The sequence below is a fragment of the Ranitomeya variabilis genome, chromosome 5 (genome assembly GCF_051348905.1).
Source record: "Ranitomeya variabilis isolate aRanVar5 chromosome 5, aRanVar5.hap1, whole genome shotgun sequence".
In the NCBI taxonomy this organism is placed as follows: domain Eukaryota; kingdom Metazoa; phylum Chordata; class Amphibia; order Anura; family Dendrobatidae; genus Ranitomeya; species Ranitomeya variabilis.
Genome location: NC_135236.1, coordinates 63,852,645 through 63,873,957, shown reverse-complemented (window position 1 = coordinate 63,873,957; position 21,313 = coordinate 63,852,645). Strand labels below are relative to the sequence as shown.

Below are 21,313 nucleotides of genomic sequence, written 5' to 3'. Positions count from 1 at the left end.
GCTCTAATTCTGGGTAAGTTGCGGATTTTTCGACGTTGTCCGATTCGCCCGCGATTTTTTTTGGCGGTTCGCGGGGCGGCTGGGAGCCCCCCGGAGGCGCTTAAAGCTCGTTCCCCGGGCGCGCGCTCGACGCAGCGGCGAAAATACAAAAGATCGCGCCGCCGGCCCGCGACCGGAGACGCGCCTCTCTGGGGAGCCGGTCGGACCCCGCCCCCACGGACCCCGCCGGCGCAGCAGGGTCAAGCTGTTGAGTTTCACTTTTTGTATTGAAGAACTGAAATAAATTAACTTTTGAATGATATTCTAATTTTGTGAGAAGTACCTGTATTTCTCTTCTTTTTTTGTACTAATAAAAATGTATTGCTCTATATTGTGGCTGTATACGCCTTAGTAGTGATGAGCAAGTATGCGCGTTACTCGGGTTTCTCGGAGCATGCGCCGGTGTTCTCCGAGTATTTCAGCGTGCTCGGAGATTTAGTTTATGTTTATGCATACCCCTCCTCACATGTAAAGTGCCATGGAATAAATGGCGCTATAATAATAAATAATAACAATAATAATGTCGACACACATGCATGATTTGCAGCTGCTAGATTAGTGGGGGTTGCCTTACGTTTTTTTTTTTTCCTTTTTTAAGAAAGAGGAAGACATTTAAACTTTAAAAAGATGTGTTTGCTTAAAAAAAAAAAAAAATAACCCCAATCTACTTATTTACTGGGCAGACTTGGCGTTGCACAATGGATCATATAGAAGAAGAAATAACCAGCTCCCTCAGACTCAGGCCGGGGTCACACTTGGCGTAAGACAATACGCCACGTATTATACGTCCGTACTACGGCCGTAATACAGAGAAATGTCCCCAAAATATTGATCCGTAGTCAGGGTGTGTCAGCGTATTTTGCGCATGGCATCCTCCGTATGTAATCCGTATGGCATCCGTACTGCGATATTTTCTCGCAGGCTTGCAAAACCGACATCTAATGGATTTATGTGCTCAAATGTTCGGGAAAACATATATACAGTATATATATATATATATATATATATATATATATATATATATATGTCATTGAGACACATATATATATATTCTGTATTTAGATTTCATTCAGCGCGATATCTGTGAAAAGCCGGTAATTCAATTGCCGGCTTCTCATTTCTCCTTCCCAAACCCGACAGGATATGAGACATGGTTACATCTCATATCCCCTTTTTTTTTTGCATGTTCCACACTACTAATGTTAGTAGTGTGTATGTGCAAAATTTGGCCGCTGTAGCTGCTAAAATAAAGGGTTAAATGGCGGAAAAACTTGGCGTGGGCTCCCGCGCAATTTTCTCCGCCAGAATGGTAAAGCCAGTGACTGAGGGCAGATATTAATAGCCAGGAGAGGGTCCATGGTTATTGGCCCCCCCCCCGGCTAAAAACATCTGCCCCCAGCCACCCCAGAAAAGGCACATCTGGAAGATGCGCTTATTCTGGCACTTGGCCACTCTCTTCCCACTCCCTGTAGCGGTGGGATATGGGGTAATGAAGGGTTAATGCCACCTTGCTATTGTAAGGTGACATTAAGCCAGATTAATAATGGAGAGGCGTCAATTATGTCACCTATCCATTATTAATCCAATTGTATGAAAGGGTTAAAAAACACACACACACGATTTAAAAGTATTTTAATGAAATAAACACAGCGGTTGTTTTAATAATTTATTGCTCTCTCAATCCATCAGCAACACCCTCGCTTGGAAAAATAATAAACGCACAAGATACATACCTTCTGATGTCCGATCACGTCCCACGAGGTAATCCATCTGAAGGGGTTAACTAATATTACAGGCACGAGCTGCGATAAACCACTCGCTCGTGCCTGTAATCCCCGGGTGCTGAAAGGAAAGCTGGATCTGTACTTACATTGAGTCGCGGTGATGCGCCCCTGCTGGATGTTCTCATGAACTGCAGCCTGGGAACTTTTTCCCACGCTCCAGGTCATATGAGGACATCCACCAGGGGGCGCATCACCGTGACTGAAGGAAATGTAGGTCAATGACCTACATTTCATTCATTCGCCGGGGAATTACAAGCACGAGCACACCGCTGCATTAGCAGGGCTCCTGCTTGTAAATTATTTTAACCCCTTCAGATGGATTACATCGTGGGACGTGACGGGTCAGCAGAAGGTATGTATATTGTGCGTTTATTATTTTGCCAAGCGAGGGCCTGCAAATGGATTGAGAGAACAATAAATTATTAAAATAACCGCTGTGTTTATTTCATTAAAATACTTTTAAATCATGTGTGTGTGTGTTTTTTAACCCTTTCAAACAATTGGATTAATAATGGATAGGTGACATAATTGACGCCTCTCCATTATTAATCTGGCTTAATGTCACCTTACAATAGCAAGGTGGCATTAACCCTTCATTACCCCATATCCCACCGCTACAGGGAGTGGGAAGAGAGAGGCCAAGTGCCAGAATAGGCGCATCTTCCAGATGTGCCTTTTCTGGGGTGGCTGGGGGCAGATGTTTTTAGCCACGGGGGGGCCAATAACCATGGACCCTCTCCTGGCTATTAATATCTGCCCTCAGTCACTGGCTTTACCATTCTGGCGGAGAAAATTGCGCGGGAGCCCACGCCAATTTTTTCCGCCATTTAACCCTTTATTTTAGCAGCTACAGCGCTGAAATTTTGCACATACACACTACTAACATTAGTAGTGTGGAATATGAAAAAAAAAAGGGGATATGAGATGGTTTACTGTATGTAAACCATGTCTCATATCTAGTGTTGAGCGATACCGTCCGATACTTGAAAGTATCTGTATCGGAAAGTATCGGCCGATACCGGCAAAGTATCGGATCTAATCCGATACCGATACCCGATACCAATACAAGTCAATGGGACTCAAGTATCGGACGGTATTCCTGATGGTTCCCAGGGTCTGAAGGAGAGGAAACTCTCCTTCAGGCCCTGGGATCCATATTAATGTGTAAAATAAAGAATTAAAATAAAAAATATTGCTATACTCACCTCTCCGACGCAGCCTGGACCTCACCGAGGGAACCGGCAGCGTTGTTTGCTTAAAATGTGCGCGTTTCCTGCCTCCCGTGACGTCACGGCTTCTGATTGGTTGCGTGCCGCCCATGTGGCCGCGACGCGACCAATCACAGCAAGCCGTGACGTAATTTTCAGGTCCTGGATGCCTAATTCTAGGCATTCAGGATTTTAAAATTACGTTCCGGCTTGTGATTGGTCGCGTCGCGGTCACATGGGCGACGCGTCCAATCACAAGCCGTGACGTCACGGGAGGCAGGACACGCGCGCATTTTAAAATTACGTCACGGCTTGTGATTGGTTGCGTGCCGCCCATGTGGCCGCGACGCGATCAATCACAGCAAGCCGTGACGTAATTTCAGGTCCTGAATGCCTATTTCTGCAAGAGAAACACGTGATGGTGTCTCCGCAGCTATCCTACATGCATTTGCATATTTCCCATAAGGGATGGGGGCAGTGTTCTGGATCACTGCGTTGAGAAACACGTGATGGTGTCTCCGCGGTGTTGGATGTTTTGGTCTCCCCGAGGCCAATCATCTGTTCCTTCACAGCCCATGTGACCGTGACGCGACCAATCACAAGCCGGAACGTCATTTTAAAATCCTGAATGCCTAGAATTAGGCATCCAGGACCTGAAAATTACGTCACGGCTTGCTGTGATTGGTCGCGTCGCGGCCACATGGGCGGCACACGACCAATCAGAAGCCGTGACGTCGCGGGAGGCAGGAAACGCGCGCATTTTAAGCAAACAACGCTGCCGGTTCCCTCGGTGAGGTCCAGGCTGCGTCGGAGAGGTGAGTATAGCAATATTTTTTATTTTAATTCTTTATTTTACACATTAATGTTGTATTTTACACATTAATGTTGTTTCGATACCGATACCCGATACCACAAAAGTATCGGATCTCGGTATCGGAATTCCGATACCCGCAAGTATCGGCCGATACCCGATACTTGCGGTATCGGAATGCTCAACACTACTCATATCCTGTCGGGTTTGTGCAGGAGAAATGAAAAGCCGGCAATTGAATTACCGACTTTTCACTAACACCGCTGCGTATTTCTCACAAGTCACACTGCTGGTCCATGTGGAATCCGTATTTTTCTCGCCCCCATAGACTTTCATTGGCGATTTTTTAGCGCAATACGCTGACAAACGCAGCATGCTGCGATTTTCTACGGCCGTAGAAAGCCGTATATTACGGATCCGTAATATACGGCTGATAGGAGCAGCCCCATTGAGAATAATTGTGCCGTATGTTATGCGAGTTTTACGGACGTAGTTTCTGCGCTCTTACGTCCGTAAAACACGCATGTGTGACGCCGGCCTCAGGCGTCCAGAGCTCAAGGGACTACTTGCAGCAAATTAAGACGAGAAGAAGAAAGGCTTCCAGCTTCTTGAGTTTTTCTTTATCAGAGCAGGTTTGCATTCGAAATGCGTTGCTGTACCCGCTGTGATCATGGAATCTCTTTTTTTTCTGGAATAATTGTTTTTTTCAAAAACTCATGAAGCTGGAAGTCTTCCTTTTTCTCGTTACACAATGGATGAATCTGTAGACTTACTTTTTGAAAGACATGGTAGAGTTTGATCAGAAGAGGTTCATCAACTGTTCCTAAAAAAAAAATGCACTTACCTGCGCAGACAATAACACTTTGGCTCTGGTGAAAGGTACAGGCACAACCATATACAGTATGCCATAACTTTTGGGAAAAAATACCCTACATTTACTGTCCGTACTACACCCTGCTGTGAAATCCGGGCTCAGAGGTTACTTCGTTTCTCTCTGTTTTGCTCCTATTGTTAATATGCAATGACCAACACCAGATATGACTTTTACACCACAAATTTCAGAAGTAACTGTTCCTGCAGATGTTAATGCATGTATTTCTTATTTATTTTTTTCAGGGGGGTGGTGTGAAAGGCATATCCAAAATAGCTACATCCTTAAAGGGAATATGTCAGCAGGTTTTTTATATTTAATCTGAGAGTGACATGACGTAGGGGCAGAGAGCTTGAGTCCAAGGATGTGTCATTTACTGGACTGTGTTCTGTAGTTTCAATACAATCAGTGTTTCATGAAAAGGAGACTATCAATGGAGGACTAGGTCTTACGTGCAGGCTAGTCAGGCTAATCTGTGTAACCCCGCCCCCAATACAGTAAGCAGCCAATCAGTTGTGTGGGCGGGGTTATGTGCAGCTCAGCATTCCAAACACTGCTAGATCTACACCAGAGAAAGGAACAGATCAAAACTACACCAAGTAGATTAGCAAGTGACACATCACTGGAAACAGGGTCTCTCTCCCTACATCATGCTGATCTCAGATTCTGTAGTAGAATCTTACTGACAAATTCCCTTTAAATCATTTTGTTCTGTTGGCTTTAGCATAAGAAAATATTCCCATGACATGGAACAGGGGCACATAATTATACAGGCTGTGAGCAAGTTACAGTGCCGTCGGCCAAAGACAGAGGATCTTTGTTAGCGGATTTCATTTGATGTCTATGTGGTACAGCAGACGATTCCAGGACATCCAAGCTTGGATTTTACCTCTGCGCTTCTATTTTTTGAAGATAAACTCATCTCTATCTTGCTTTGAATAATCAAAACATTGACCACCTGCTACGAAGACCCCTGTACTTTTTTAAAAGAAAACTGAGGTTTTCTCACAGAACGGTAAAATTACCTTTATTTTGTTGGAGAACTTGGACAATTTGAGTTTGGATTTTTGCCAGCTTGAATGTCAAATCCATAAGTGGCAATCAGCTCTTTTACAGACTTAGGGGCTTGATCTTCTTCCCAAAATTGATCGTGCTTCCACCTCCGATTGACCTCGATATGTTGTTTTTTAATCCTGTAAATAGATATGTTTTGATCTTATGGTTGATTTTCTGGACTCACTCATAGTTGGTTCTGCTAATAAATGCCGTATAATTTTATCCTTATGATCTCACCTGGGTGACCTGTCATTTATCCATCGGAGGTCATGATGATAGTAATTTTTGTTCTTAGGAACGTAAGCTGGATGATTACGGTCTTCATAGTAAGCCACTTTTTGATATTTCATTTTTCGGCTGTAATTTTTGTTCTTAGGAACGTAAGCTGGATGATTACGGTCTTTATAGTAAGCCACTTTTGACATTTCTTCTTTCCCTTTTCTTGCATGGGGACCTCCTTTAAAAGGAATATGGAAACTAAGAATAACGTAGGAGTATTGATGGTGAATAATGAACTTAACGCTCTCAGCCAAACTACCATCTAAAAGTGCCAGGCGGATAGTAGTGCAGACAAGAGTTCTCAACACTTTTTGACCCAAACTGTCCAGCTCTAGTTACATAAGGAGACAGTCACTGGAATCAATGATGATTCATGGGCGAGTTGCACCGTGATCATGCAAGTCTTTATCAATTTAGACATCATGGAAGTCAAAGTGAGAATGAGGTGCCACCACAAGGAAATGTCAACTGGTGTCAAACCAGAAGCCAGGAGAGTACGTCATAAACAGAAGGAACGCAAATATGAAAAACAAGTCAGCTCATCTGTCCAAGCTACTCCTCATCTGATCCCGCACGGAAGGAAGGAAGCCGAGCAACTGGTTAGAAATGAACACGTGGAGAAAATCCAGCGGGATATACAGTACAGACCAAAAGTTTGGACACACCTTCTCATTTAAAGATTTTTCTGTATTTTCATGACTATGAAAATTGTACTTTCACACTGAAGGCATCAAAACTATGAATTAACACATGTGGAATTATATACTTAACAAAAAAGTGTGAAACAACTGAAATTATGTCTTATGTTCTAGGTTCTTCAAAGTAGCCACCTTTTGCTTTGATGACTGCTTTGCACACTCTTGGCATTCTCTTGATGAGCTTCAAGAGGTAGTCACCGGGAATGGTTTTCACTTCACAGGTGTGCCCTGTCAGGTTTAATAAGTGGGATTTCTTGCCTTATAAATGGGGTTGGGACCATCAGTTGTGTTGAGCAGAAGTCTGGTGAATACACAGCTGACAGTCCTGCTGAATAGACTGTTAGAATTTATATTATGGCAAGAAAAAAGCAGCTAAGTAAAGAAAAACGAGTGGCCATCATTACTTTAAGAAACGAAGGTCATAGTCATGAAAATACAGAAAAATCTTTAAATGAGGTGTGTCCAAACTTTTGGTCTGTACTGTAGGTACAATATATTGTGAACATCAACACAAAGCAAAATATGACACTACAGCAACTTTAGCCTACGCTTTTCGATAAGATGTCTTATTCATGGCCATGAATAAGACATCTTGTCGAAAAGCGTAGGCTAAAGTTGCTGTAGTGTCATATGCTGCTAAGTGTTTATGTTCAAAAATATATTCCTTATGGTACATCCATGGAACTTTTTTTAATTATGGATAAATTAAGTTGATTTTTTATATGAGTACCTATATCCCGCTGGATTTTCTCCACGTGTACATAAACAGAAGGAAGAGACAAAAGCGTAGTCAGGTAACGTTCCGAAGTCAGAGTACCGGGAGGATAACGGATCAGAGCTGAAGGGGTTTAAACAGGCGGGCGGATGATCAGAACGAAGTCCAAGGTCAGGCAACAGATCAAGCATACAGAACTCAAGGCACAGGAGAGCACAGCAAAAACCTCACAAGATGAATGTACATTTGGCAGAGTTCTGGGAGACACATCTCAGTTAAGAAGCATGGCAATTAACTGGAACAATGAACACATGGAGACAACTGACGCCTCACAGTCTCAGATTGGATAGTTGAGCTGTCAATCATACGCAAATCTGTAATGAAATCCATGGACAAATGAGTCCATGGTCTTTCTGGAATAGGAAATGGAGCCAATTCCCCAGCCGGCCGGCTATGACTGACTTTGGCGCATGCGCAGACTTCACAAGCAGATTACAGAATTTTTAATATCATTATGCATGGGCGGCCACCAAAAAAGTCTAGCAATAGCTTTCCTTGTGGCACTAACCCCCCCAAAAAATTGGCCCGGTCGTTAAGCACAAAATTGGCTCTGTCACTAAGGGGTTAAAGGGCCTTTGGATACAAGTTGATTCTGGGTGTAGTGGACAGCACCTGGACATCAGTTCATCATTGCGAGACGTGTCATATACTATTAGATTTTCCAAGTCCTTAAAATTTGATCCTTTCGATAGGTTGTAGGATGCAGCCTTTTTGGATCTTCAGGGAACCCAATGGCACATTGTGATTGCACACTTGAAGAACCACTGGGGGAACAGCTTAAGCTGCTTTGTTAGTATGATGGTTTACTAGCTTCCTGCAATGTGCTATTAGGTTAACCGATGTCACGGTGCTTTCCATCATCCTAGGAGAAGTGCTGCATGGACAGTGAGTATCAAAGGTTTTTTTTTCACAATTTACAAAAAAACCTGTTCCAAATTCCCCGTTTCTATAAGTAAAATATTTTGATGGGACACCTATACTGGTGGGCAGGTGAGACAATACAAACAAGGATCCGAATTCCAGTTACTCACATCATTTTCCTCTTTGGTTTCATAGTATGGCACAGCTGTAAGACAAAAAGACCAAAAATAAAATATTAAAATGCAAAGGTAAAAGAGTATGCACTACAACAGTGGGGTGATATAGTTCCAAATTCAGAATAATACAAAGGAATGTATTTGAAGAAAACAAATCCAGTATTCAATGTAACGAGTTAGGGCTTATTGCCGTGTTTTTTGTGAGAACATAAGGCTATGTGCACACGTTGCAGATTTGGCTGCAGAATTTTCTGCACAAAATCTGCATCTCCTGGCAGAATCCGCAGCTGCGTTTTTTATGCGTTTTTTTGCGCGGTTTTGATGCGTTTTTTTGCGCGGTTTTTGATGCGTTTTTTTGCGCGGATTTTATGCAGTTTTTACCACTGCAGATTTCTATTAATGGAGGGGTGCAGAAACGCTGCAGAAATGCACAAAAGAAGTGACATGCACTTCTTTGAAATCTGCAGCGTTTCTGCGTGGATTTTTCTGCACCATGTGCACAGCTTTTTTTTTTTTTTTTTTTTACATTGATTTACATTGTACTGTAAATCACAGTGCAGATCTGCAGCGTTTCTGCAGCAGAAAAAAAACGCTGCCGATCTGCACTAAATCTGCATCACGCGCACACAGCCTAACCTTGTTTTCATCGCTGAAAGTTATCACAGATCTATCTTGCAGATCAGTGGGTTTCCACCTACTGGGACCACCACAATCCCGAGAGTGGTGCTCTAAAATGCCCCATGAGAACGGAGCGATGGCTGCAGTCATATGGGCAATGCTTAATTCCAACAAGGCATGTCAGGGCTCCATCCATTTCCTTGCCATGCCGTCAGTTTGCCATCAGGGACACCCTAGACGGACAGGTTTCAACTGAGGCACCATATCAGCCATACTGCCCAGTGCCAGCGTCAGCATCGGACGTTGCGCGATGAGGCAGTTTGCATTGACAACATACTATTCTGATTTAATGTGGTTCCTTCACTGGAGCTGAAATACTGGGGGCAAGAAAGGCCTGGCAATCTACTTCCATAAAGAGAAAAAAAGGGGTGGATTCAGCACTGCAAATAAAATCCCAAATTTTTTGTCCATCGATTAAAACATGATTCCAGGGAAAAATTCACATTCTACAAAGGATGAACATAACGTCCGAGGAGAAAGTCCCAAGAGAAATGTAATGTCCTGGTTGACGAGTTTCGGAGTGATACTTCTTATTCATATTCTGGTTATGAATATGGGGCTATAATGCATTACATTAAATATGAAGTTACTTATCCTGTGGGAATGTATATGGGTGAATGTATATGGGAGCACATGGCAGTTACTTGTCCGTGGCATGTAGAGGCGGTGGATATGGGGAATGTTGCAGCACTGCATATAAGAAACATATGACAGGTACTTATAAGGAGCAAGTGTCTGCATTTAATGTGGGGGGAGTGTAACATATCAATGAGGTTATCGCTGTGTATGTGCCATGAGGCTACTGTTTGAGAAGTCATTATACAATTAGTATTGTTTAGGGAACTCCAGATGGACCCAAACTATTGTTCCTTTATCGTCCGGATCTAGACCAGATTTCTGATTTGCAGCACAATAACCAAGTAATGACAGCTCAGTACACAGCTATGATGAGTACTACACATTATATCCTCATACCTTGCTTCCTGGGTGCCGCAGGCTGGAGGTTCCTCATGCGAATAATCTGCGACTTACTAAGCATGTCCTAATTGTCCAAGGCCCTCTGTCTGACACTCAGTTCGGCCTCATACTGCGGATGTAGGGGTGAGAGAACCATATAGCAAATATTAAAACAGGGTCTCTTTTTGGTTGCTGGTTAACACCACTGCGCTCTTGATCTACTTATACGGAAGGACATGGTGGTTGTTTCATGCACACTTGGAATGTTTTTCCGATACAGAGTTCTAAAACCTCTACATAGACATAGTTAAAAGATAATACACTGCCTGCAGCCACCACCAGAGGGAGCTCAGGAGCTTACTGCATACTGAGTCTGTAGTAATCACTCCCCAGTGGTAGGTGCAGGGCAATATCTTTTATATCCCTATTTATGCAGGGGATTCAGAGTTTTGTGTCTAGAAATAGAGAATTAGGATCCTTTTAAAGATATATTAGGAAATGAAGCAAACTTTTGAAAGTTTACATAGGAAAAGAACAAAAAAAGTTTGTATCCAAGTTATTTACAGGGTTGTTCGGTGAAAGGAAATCATCACCTACCTGGAAGAGGACAGAAGATAGGGGCTAACTACCAGATTGGTGGGGTACCAACGCAGGGAACCCCAATGATCGCCTTAACAGGGCACTTTCATTGCAGTAGAATGGAGCTGCAGTGCGTGTCCTCAATCGCTGCTCCAATCATCCTCTATGGGGACTTCTAAGCACAGTGCGTGGCTTTTTCAGGCAGCCCCATAGAGAACGAATGGAGTGGCAGTTCGAGCATGTATAATTAATGGTACTATGGGTTTCCCCCTTCACTGTGAACATACCTGTAAAGAATATGGGTGAATTAAGTCATGCCCATCAACTATATCATATCATAATACACTCCTCCTTCAGCAGAGTAGCTGTAACAGGACACCTGGCTCAGCAGATGGTCCAGCCTTACCAGCTTCTAAGTGAAAACTGACACCCCCACCACTATAACTCCTGTGGAGCCCGCGCTGTGTGACTGCTTCATTCAATCTTTCTTCAGTCAGATGAGAATTTCATAAAGAGATTTAAGGAAAATATGGAGTTATCGTAAGTCCTAGTCACACACCAGTTACATCTTCGAGATCTCTGGAATGGGCTGAACACATTCCAGAGTCTCGATCCATTTTGGCACCCTAGAGTGGGGAGTTACACAGAATGGCTAGTAGAAGCCAGGTAGCTAAGCCGTGGTTGGTCTCCAAGCGTAACGCGGCCCAGCCAGATACAATGGCACCAGAACCACAACCATATGACTAGTGATGAGCGAGTATACTCATTGCTCGGGTTTTCTCGAGCACGCTCAGGTGTTCTCTGAGTATTTGTGGCTGCTCGGAGATTTCGTTTTCCTTGCCCCAGCTGCATGATTTGCGACTAATAGACAAATTGATTACATGTGGGGATTCCCTAACAACTAGGTAACCCCCACATGTACTCAGGCTGGCTAGCAGCTGTAAATCATGCAGTTGTGTCAACAAAAACTAAATCTCCGAGCAGTCACAAATACTCGGAGACCACCAGAGTGTGCTCGGGCAAACACGAGCAACGAGTACACTCACTCATCACTCATATGACCTTTTGCGGGAAAGTTATGATCTTTTATAGGTTATGAGAGCTTTGGCCACAAACTCCCAGGGGGAGGGGGATAAGGACCATCCGGGGCCACATTGAGTAACATTTTGGAAGGAACTGGAACCAGCTGACAGCCCCAAGTGGCCTAGCATACATGGTCGAACATCAAATGGGTAACTGATATGATCCATCTTCTTATATCTTTTGTACTTCACCTGTATTTGCATTTCTATGGTATATGTATAACCATTGTGTATATATAGTGTTCTGTCTACCATGCCCTTAAGGCGATTAAACATATAATTTAACCTTGGGCTGCTCTTTTATCTCAATCCACGAATCCGCAAGTCCGTGTTCTCGGTATTAGCTTCACATGTTACCGGGGCTGGTTTCTGGCCTGATATAATCCCGCTAACGGACCGGGCTTATATCTAACAAGGAACTGGTGGCAGTCCTACTGGGCTGGCAGGGATCTGTTCCAATGGTGCTAGTGAAAGGGACCTCTCAGTCTGTCAGGGTTATGAGGGACCATGGTGCATTGGCCACCTTTTCTCACCCCCGTGCCTCCTGGGGCCAGTGTGGAAAGAGGGTGCCTGTGTAAAACTGAAAACTGTGCCAAGCGAACGTTACGTGTCCCCAGTACGTGCGGAACATGATGTTGATGCAAGTGAGGAGACTGCACCGCGTGATCCCTATGAAGTAATAGTGATGTCAAACGGGGTGCCAAGGTGCAGGATCTCCACATGTAGTGACAACGGTTGGGATTGGGAGTGATCTCTGAGTTGCCATCCATAACAATCCCTAATGAGAGCCAGAGGACAGGAGATCGGGGTTAACAATCCCTAATGAGAGCCAGAGGACAGGAGATTGGGGTTTTCACGTCCATGTATTATGCTGAGCCAAAATCACAGGGGGAACAAAATTCAGCATTGACCTGTGACATATGATACACTTGTCTACCTGACAATCTTATCTAACATTGGGAAGTGTTATCAACGTACTGAAAAAGTGGCGCTGGTGTCATTTTCTCCAAACTGATCCTTGAGGTTTGACGTTTGAATAAATAAATATGTAGCAATGGAGTAGAAATGAGTAGACTGTTTGAGATAAATGCGGCTCTTTATCTTAAAGTGCTGTAAAAAGTATTCATACCGTGTGATCTTTTCCATTTTCACGATACACCCACAAACTTACAAGTATTTGTGAAGTGTGAAGAGAACGATCCACGGTTTTCTCATTATTTTACAAATATTAATATGAAAATTTTGAAGTGCATTTGTATTTAGCCCCTGTAGTCTGATACACCTAAATAAAATCCTGAGTGACCAATTGCCTCCAGAATCACATAATTAGTAAATTGAGTCCACCTGTGTGCAATTTATGCACAGTATAACTACAACAGGTGTGTGAAGGCCTCAGAGGTGTGAGAACATTAGGGATCAAACAGCATTATAAAAACTAAAAGAACACACCAGACAGGTCAAGGATAAAGTTGTGGAGAAGAATAAAGCAGAGTTAGTTTCTAAAAAATGACCCAAGCTCTGAACATCTCACAGAGAACTGTTATGTTCTGTCCACGATCCAAAATTGGAAGGAGTGTGGCACAACTGCAAACCTACGATGACATGGGCATCCATCGAAACTGACATCCCAAGCAAGGAGAGCACTAATTCCAGAAGCAGTCAAGAAGCCCATGGTCAATCTGGAGGACCTGCAGAGATCCACAGCTCAGGTGTGAGAATGTGTCCACAGGACAACTATTAGTCTGGGCTCAAACGAGCATAGAAACAATCGGTCCAAATTTTATCCAGGAAGTGGGACGATTTTTTTGTCACTTGTCATCTATGTGCTGTCCGTATGCAATTATTTTTTATCAGTCACCAATCATTTACAGGACCATTTACAGTTTCCTATGCTACAAAAGTGTAATGTATCCAGAAAAACTGGATGCCCCTCTGATAGTCCATATGGCATCTGATTTTTTTCTCGCACCCATTCAAATTCCGAGTGAGATTACAGCATGCTGTGATTTTTTTCTCATGGCAAATGCAGGTCAGAAAAAATATGCAGATCAGTGCTACCTAACTGAATAACATTGGTCTGAGTGCAGTACCTTTTTTTATCGGATTGCAATTTTCCGATTTATATGGTCGTGTGAACTAACCATTATTCGTTTACTTCACAATTCTGGCCCTTATTGAAGAGTAGCAAGAAGAAAGCCATTTTTGAAAGCAAGCCATAGGAAATCCTTTTGCAGTCTGCAAAAAGCCATGTAGGCGACACAGCTAGGTTGTGGAAGAAGGCGGTCTCGTCAGATCAGACCAAGTTAGAACTTTTAGGGCTAAATGCAAAACGCTACGCATGGTGGAAAACTAACATTGCACATCACCCTAAAAACAACATGCCCACCGTCACACATGGTGGTGGCAGCATCATGCTGTAGGGAGTCTTTTCTTCAGCAGGGACAGAGAAACTAATCAGAGTTGATGAGAATATGGATGGAACTAAATACAGGGCAATTCTTGAGGAAAACCTGTAAGAAACTACCAAAGACTTTAGACTGGATTCACTTTCAACAGGACAAGGACCCTAAACATCCTGCCAGAGCTACAATGGATGGTTTAGCTCAAAGCATATTTATGTGTGTGAATGGCCCAGTCAAAATCCAGACCTAAATCCTAATGAGATTCTGTGGCAAGATATGAAAATTGCTGTTCACAGACGCCTCCATCCAATCTCACTGAGTGAGAGTGAGTGTGCAAAGAAGAATAAGAATAGAGAAAAATGTCACCTCTAGATGTGCAAAGCTGGTAGAGACAGGCCCCCAAAAGACTGACAGCAGTAATTACAGTGAAAGGTGGTCCAACAAAGTATTGACTCGGGGCTGAATACAAATGCACATCACAGTTTTCAGATATATATTTTATTAAAATATTTAGAAAACCATCTATCATTTCATTTATATTTCACAAATACGTTGTACTTAGTGTTGGCATATCACATAAAATACCAATTAAAAACATTTATGTTTATGGGTGTAACGTGAAAAAATGTGGAAAAGTTCACAGGGTAAGAAAACTTTTTCAAGGCACTGTGGAACTTACTAAAAAAAATGTAATTGATCCTCTCCTGTAAGAAGTAAAACAGGAAGATTCAGGACAGAAACTCAGTGACCCAGTTTAAGAAATTATAAAGAATTGGTGACTGTTACTGAGTCACCGCACACGAAACTCTCAACATTACACGTAATTATACCAAGAATACAGCCAAGAATCAGCATCATAATCCACAGCGAGAGATGTCATCTGTCCTGGAGCAGTGGAGTGTCACAAGCAAATATCCCGGGAAAGTCGCCTCCCTTACACCAGCATGACGGCGAAGAAAATATAGTATCTATTGATCTAAAAACCTATCTATCTATTATCTATCTATCATCTATTATCTATCTCTCTATTATCTATTTACTCTATTATCTATCTATTATATATCTGTCTATTATCTATCTATTATCTATCTATCATCTATTTATTATCTATTATCTATCCATTATCTATAATCTATTATCTATCAATCTATCTGTTATCTATCTAAATAAACATAGAAATTGTCAAATAAAGTTCCATTCCAGCACCTTTTTTTTATTTTTACCGCCCAGTCGCGAACAGTAAAGTAAGTTTAATATGTATATTAAAATAGTTGCCAATCGCCGCCTTTTGCAATTCCAAGCACTGCTTTATTGTTGTCCTGCATTATGTTACTTCCCTTTCTTAAAGGAAAGCCGTCAATAGGATTAACCCTCCAAAACCGTCTATGTGGGCAGGCAGGTCATACAGTGGCATGTATAAGTTTGGGTACCCCAGGTCAAAATTACTGTTATTGTAAAAGATCTAAAGTTAAAGATGGCACATTTCCTTTGTATTTTAGGCAAAAAAATATATATTTTCATCTTTTACATTTTAAAAATTACAAAGAGAAAAATGGGCCGATTCAAAAGTTTGGGCACCCTGTATGGTTAGTACCTAGTAACATCCCTCTTTTTAAAGTACCACAGCTTGTAAACACTTTTTGAAAGACAAGAGTCTTTCAATTCTTATTAGAGGGATTTTCAGCCATTCTTCCTTGGACAATTCTTCCAGTTCTGTGAGATTCCTGGGTCATCTTGCTTCTTCTGCTATTTGAGGTTTAGCCACAGATTTTCAATCATGTACAGATCAGGGGACTGTGAGGGCCATTGTAAAACCTTCACCTTGCGCCTTTTGAGGTTGTGTATTGTGGATTTTGATGTGTGTTTAGCATCAATATCCAATTGTAGAAGCCATCCTCTTTTCATCTTCAGCTTTTTTTCACAGATGGTCTTATGTTTGCACCAAAAATTGGTTGAAATTTCATTTAGTCCATTCTTCCTACCCGTGAAATGTTCCCCGTGCCATTGGCTGCAACAGAACCTCACAGCATGATTGCTCCACCCCCATGCTTAATGGTTGGCGGGATGTTCTTTTCCTGAAATTCTGTGCCCTTTTCTCTTCACACATACCTTTGATCATTGTGGCCAAAGAGTTCTATTTTTACCTCATCGGTCCACAGGACTTGTTTCCAAAATGCATCAGACTTAGACTTGTTTAGATATTCTTTTACATACTTTTACATACTTTTGGTACTGAATTTTATGATGAGGACGCAGGAGAGGTTTTCTTTTGATGACTCTTCCATGAAGGCCATATTTGTGCAGGTGTCTCTGAACAGTAGAACAATATACCACAACTCCAGAGTCTGCTAAATCTTTCTGAAGGTCTTTTGCAGACAAGCGGGGGTTCTGATTTGCCTCTCTAACAATCCTGCGAGCAGCGCTCACTGAAATTTTGCTTGGTCTTCCAGACCTTATCTTGTCTTCCAATGTTCCTGTTATCTGCCATTTCTTAAGTACATTTTGAACTGAAGAAAGGACAACTTGAAAATGCTTGCTATCTTCTTAGGCCATGTGCACACGTTGAGTATTTTTCGCGTTTTTTCGCTATAAAAACGTGATAAAAACGCGAAAAAAACGCTTACATATGCCTCCCATTATTTTAAGTGTATTCCGCATTTTTTGTGCAAATGTAGCCTTTTTTTCCGTGAAAAAATCGCATCGCGGAAAAAAAAGCAACATGTTCATTAAAATGCGGAATTGCAGGGGATTCCGCACACCTAGGGGTCCATTGATCTGCTTACTTCCCGCACGGGGCTGTGCCCACGATGCGGGAAGTAAGCAGATTATGTGCGGTTGGTACCCAGGGTGGAGGAGAGGAGACTCTCCTCCACGCACTGGGCACCATATAAGTGGTCAAAAAATAAGAATTAAAATAAAAAATAGTCCTATACTCACCCTCGATGTCTTCCCGCCTCCACTGCATGCTGTCGCTTCGGTTCCTGTAGCTGATGTGCGGTGAAGGACCTTGCCGATGACGTCACTGTCCTGTGATTGGTCGTGAGCGGTCATGTGACCGCTCACGTGACCGTGACGTCACGGAAGGTCCTGCGCGCACAGACCAGCTATAGGAAGAGGAACGGACGCCGGTGAGGAGATGTCTGGGTGAGTATAACCATTTTTTTTATGTTTTTTTATTATTTTTAAACATTCGATCTTTTACTGTAGATGCGGCATAGGCAGCATCTATAGTAAAAAGTTGGTCACACTTGTCAAACACTATGTTTGACAAGTGTGACCAACCTGTCAGTCAGTTTTCCAAGCGATGCTACAGATCGCTTGGAAAACTTTAGCATTCTGCAAGCTAATTACGCTTGCAGAATGCTAAAAAAACGCGAAAAAAACGGAAAAAAAACGCAAAAAAAAAAATGCGGATTTCTTGCAGAAAATTTCCGGTTTTCTTCAGGAAATTTCTGCAAGAAATCCGCAACGTGTGCACATACCCTTATAGTCTTCTCCTGCTCTGTGGGCCTCCATCATTTTCATTTTCAAAGTGCTAGGCAGCTGCTTAGAAGAACCCATGGATGCTGTTTTGGGCACAAGGTAAAGGAGGCTGGGTTTTTATAAAGCTGGGAAATTTGCATCACCTGACCTTTCCTAACGATGATGATGAACAAGCTATTACCCTAACAGGCTAATTAAGGTCTGAATATTGGTCAAAGTTATCTGAGCACACAAATCTCTAAGGGTGCCCAAACTTTAGCATCAGCTCATTTTCCTTTTCGTAATTTTTAAAATGTAAATAAAATGACAATTATTTTTTTTGCCTAAAATACAAAGGAAATGTGTCGGCTTTACCTCTAGGCCTTTTAGAAATCATATCATCTTCATCTTGCTTAACTGTTCAAAATAACAGTAATTTTTACCAGAGGTGTCCAAACTTTTACACGCCACTGTAGGAAGCTGAATAAAATGATACCTTGATAACTGTGATCCAATGTCTTATTCCAGAGAAATGTACTTTTTATTGTATGTAAATTAGCTATTAACATCTATGGGACGGACATAGATCTCCCTGAGAATCTGCCTCCAAAGCTTATTATAAATGAAAGAAGGTGTTAACAGTGTGAGACATGTAGATCAGGAGAGCAGACTGTCAGTCACTACATGTCTCACACTGGTACAAAAATAAATGCTAAAATGGAACTTTAATAAACAGCTTCCATGATTATTTAGGGAATTTGAATGCCTCCTTTCATTTACAATAATCTCTGGAGGCAGATTCTCAGGAGGATCTATGTCCGGCCCATAGATCTTTACAGCTAATATAGACAGCATAGGAGAGTTGTTCCTACTGACAGATTCCCTATGTATAGGTCTATGAGAGCCTTGCACTGAGTCTTATGTTGAGAAAGTGACTTTCAGTCCAGAATGAAACGCTGTGGGGAGCCAACTGGTCACAACTGCTGTCATCTGATGCGCAAACTCAAGTCCCCTAGGGAAAGAGGGGGGCAATAAAAATAAAAAACGTCCAAAACTTCAAATCACACTGCTAAGCTATGAAACTGCTATAGTGACTGTGTATGGCCCTGCAATACGGACTGTGTGTGGCTCTGCTATAGGGACTGTGTATGGCCCTGCTATAGGGACTGTGTATGGCCCTGCTGTAGGGACTGTGTATGGCTGTGCTATAGGGACTGTGTATGGCCCTGCTGTAGGGACTGTGTATGGCTCTGCTATAGTGACTGTGTATGGCTGTGCTGTAGAGACTGTATGGCTGTGCTGTAGAGACTGTATGGCTGTGCTGTAGGGAGTGTGTATGGCTGTGCTGTAGGGACTGTGTATGGCTGTGCTGTAGGGACTGTGTATGGCCCTGCTGTAGATGGTATTGTATGACACTGGTATGGCTCAGCTGTTATTTCAGCTTTGTATATGGCACTGTCAAGAGACTCTGTAGACAACACTGCTATGGAGACTGTGTATGGCTGTGCTGTAGGGACTGTGTATTCCTGTGCTGTATGGACTGTGTATGGCTGTGCTGTAGGGACTGTGTATGGCTGTGCTGTAGGGACTGTGTATTCCTGTGCTGTATGGACTGTGTATGGCCGTGCTGTAGGCACTGTGTATGGCTGTGCTGTAGGGGCTGTGTATGGCCGTGCTGTAGGGACTGTGTATTCCTGTGCTGTATGGACTGTGTATGGCTGTGCTGTAGGGACTGTGTATGGCTGTGCTGTAGGGACTGTGTATTCCTGTGCTGTAGGGACTGTGTATTCCTGTGCTGTAGGGACTGTGTATTCCTGTGCTGTAGGGGCTGTGTATGGCTGTGCTGTAGGGGCTGTGTATGGCTGTGCTGTAGGGGCTGTGTATGGCTGTGCTGTAGGGGCTGTGTATGGCTGTGCTGTAGGGACTGTGTATGGCTGTGCTGTAGGGGCTGTGTATGGCTGTGCTGTAGGGGCTGTGTATGGCTGTGCTGTAGGGGCTGTGTATGGCTGTGCTGTAGGGACTGTGTATGGCTGTGCTGTAGGGGCTGTGTATGGCTGTGCTGTAGGGACTGTGTATGGCTGTGCTGTAGGGGCTGTGTATGGCTGTGCTGTAGGGACTGTGTATGGCTGTGCTGTAGGGACTGTGTATGGCTGTGCTGTAGGGACTGTGTATGGCTGTGCTATAGGGACTGTGTATGGCTGTGCTGTAGGGACTGTGTATGGCCGTGCTGTAGGGACTGTATGACTGTGCTGTAGGGACTGTGTATGGCTGTGCTGTAGGGACTGTGTATGGCTGTGCTGTAGGGACTGTGTATGGCTGTGCTGTAGGGACTGTGTATGGCCCTGCTGTAGGCACTGTGTATGGCCCTGCTGTAGGGACTGTATGGCCCTGCTGTAGATGGTATTGTATGACACTGGTATGGCTCAGCTGTTATTTCAGCTTTGTATATGGCACTGTTAAGAGACTCTGTAGACAACACTGCTATGGGGACTCTACAGTGAATAAACAAAGTCTACACACCCCTGTTAAAATGCCAGATTTTTGTCCTGTAAAAGAATCCTACTAAGTTTCCTACAACAACATTAAAGGGAACCGGTCACCAGACATAAGGCTATTAACCTGCAGATATGGGGTTAATCTTCTGGTTACTAGTGTTACTAACCTGCCCGGCACCTGCACGTAGCCGAATGCAACGGGGAGAAAATCACCTTTCCTTCCCCCGGCAGCATTCGGTATCAGTCATGGAGGATGCGTCGGTGCAGGTCCAGTCCACGCTCTGTGTATAGAGAGCAGCTGTAACCGCGTTCCCGGCCCTGACTGACTGCCGGCCCTGACTGACAGCCGGCCCTGACTGACAGCCGGCACTGACTGACAGCCGGCCCTGACTGACAGCCGGCCCTGACTGACAGACGGCACTACAGGTTAATAGTGTTATTTCTCATGACAGGTTCCCTTTAAAGGAGCTGCAGGATTTTTTGGCAAGTGCTGGCTGTGACAATAATCTCCCATATTCTTTATATGTTTGGCCCGTGGAGTAGATGGAAGCCTTTCATTACGAAGAAAAACATCCAAGCCCAGCTCTGTTTTACCAAAACCTACATCATATCTGCCAAAAGCCTGTGGGAAAACTGTTATAGGCTGATGAGACCAAGGTGGAATATTCTGGGCATAATTCCAAAAGGTAGGTTTGGTGCAAAACCAACAGTGCGTCACCAAAAGAACACCATACCCACAGTGAGGCATGCTGGAGGCAGCATTATGCTTTGGGGCTGTTTTTCAGCAGCTGGAACTGGGGCCTTAGTCGGGTGGAGAGAATTATGAACAGTTCTACATATTAGTCGATTTTGCAACAAAGCCTTCAGGCCTCTGCTAAAACGCTGAAGATGAACGTCACCTTTCAACAAGACAATGACCCTAAGTGACCTCCAAATAAACAAAAGAGTGATTTCACCAGAAGATTATACGGACTGACCCATTACACGGACTGACTCTTTATACGGACTGACCCATTATACAGACTGACCCATTATACGGACTGACCCATTATATAGACTGACCCATTATACAGACTGACCCATTATACGGACTGACCCAT

General features: G+C 43.2%; 1 protein-coding gene across 3 annotated transcripts in view; it reads right to left on the bottom strand.

Moving 5' to 3' along the window:
* Nucleotides 1-21,313, bottom strand: part of LOC143774472 (protein CASC3-like) — a 35,107-nt gene that overhangs the window by 13,513 nt on the left and 281 nt on the right. Inside the window, exons 1-5 of one of the 3 annotated variants that reach the window (XM_077262098.1) lie at nucleotides 10,212-11,086; nucleotides 8,553-8,587; nucleotides 6,192-6,223; nucleotides 6,007-6,111; nucleotides 5,739-5,906 (exon numbers count right to left, since the gene is read on the bottom strand). In XM_077262098.1, the coding sequence (XP_077118213.1) occupies nucleotides 5,741-5,906; nucleotides 6,007-6,111; nucleotides 6,192-6,223; nucleotides 8,553-8,587; nucleotides 10,212-10,275 (402 nt within the window). In that variant the 5' untranslated portion in view covers nucleotides 10,276-11,086 and the 3' untranslated portion in view covers nucleotides 5,739-5,740. Of the gene's footprint in view, nucleotides 1-5,738; nucleotides 5,907-6,006; nucleotides 6,227-8,552; nucleotides 8,588-10,211; nucleotides 11,087-21,313 lie in introns of those variants that run through there. The other 2 variants (XM_077262097.1, XR_013215537.1) reach the window with 2 other exon arrangements.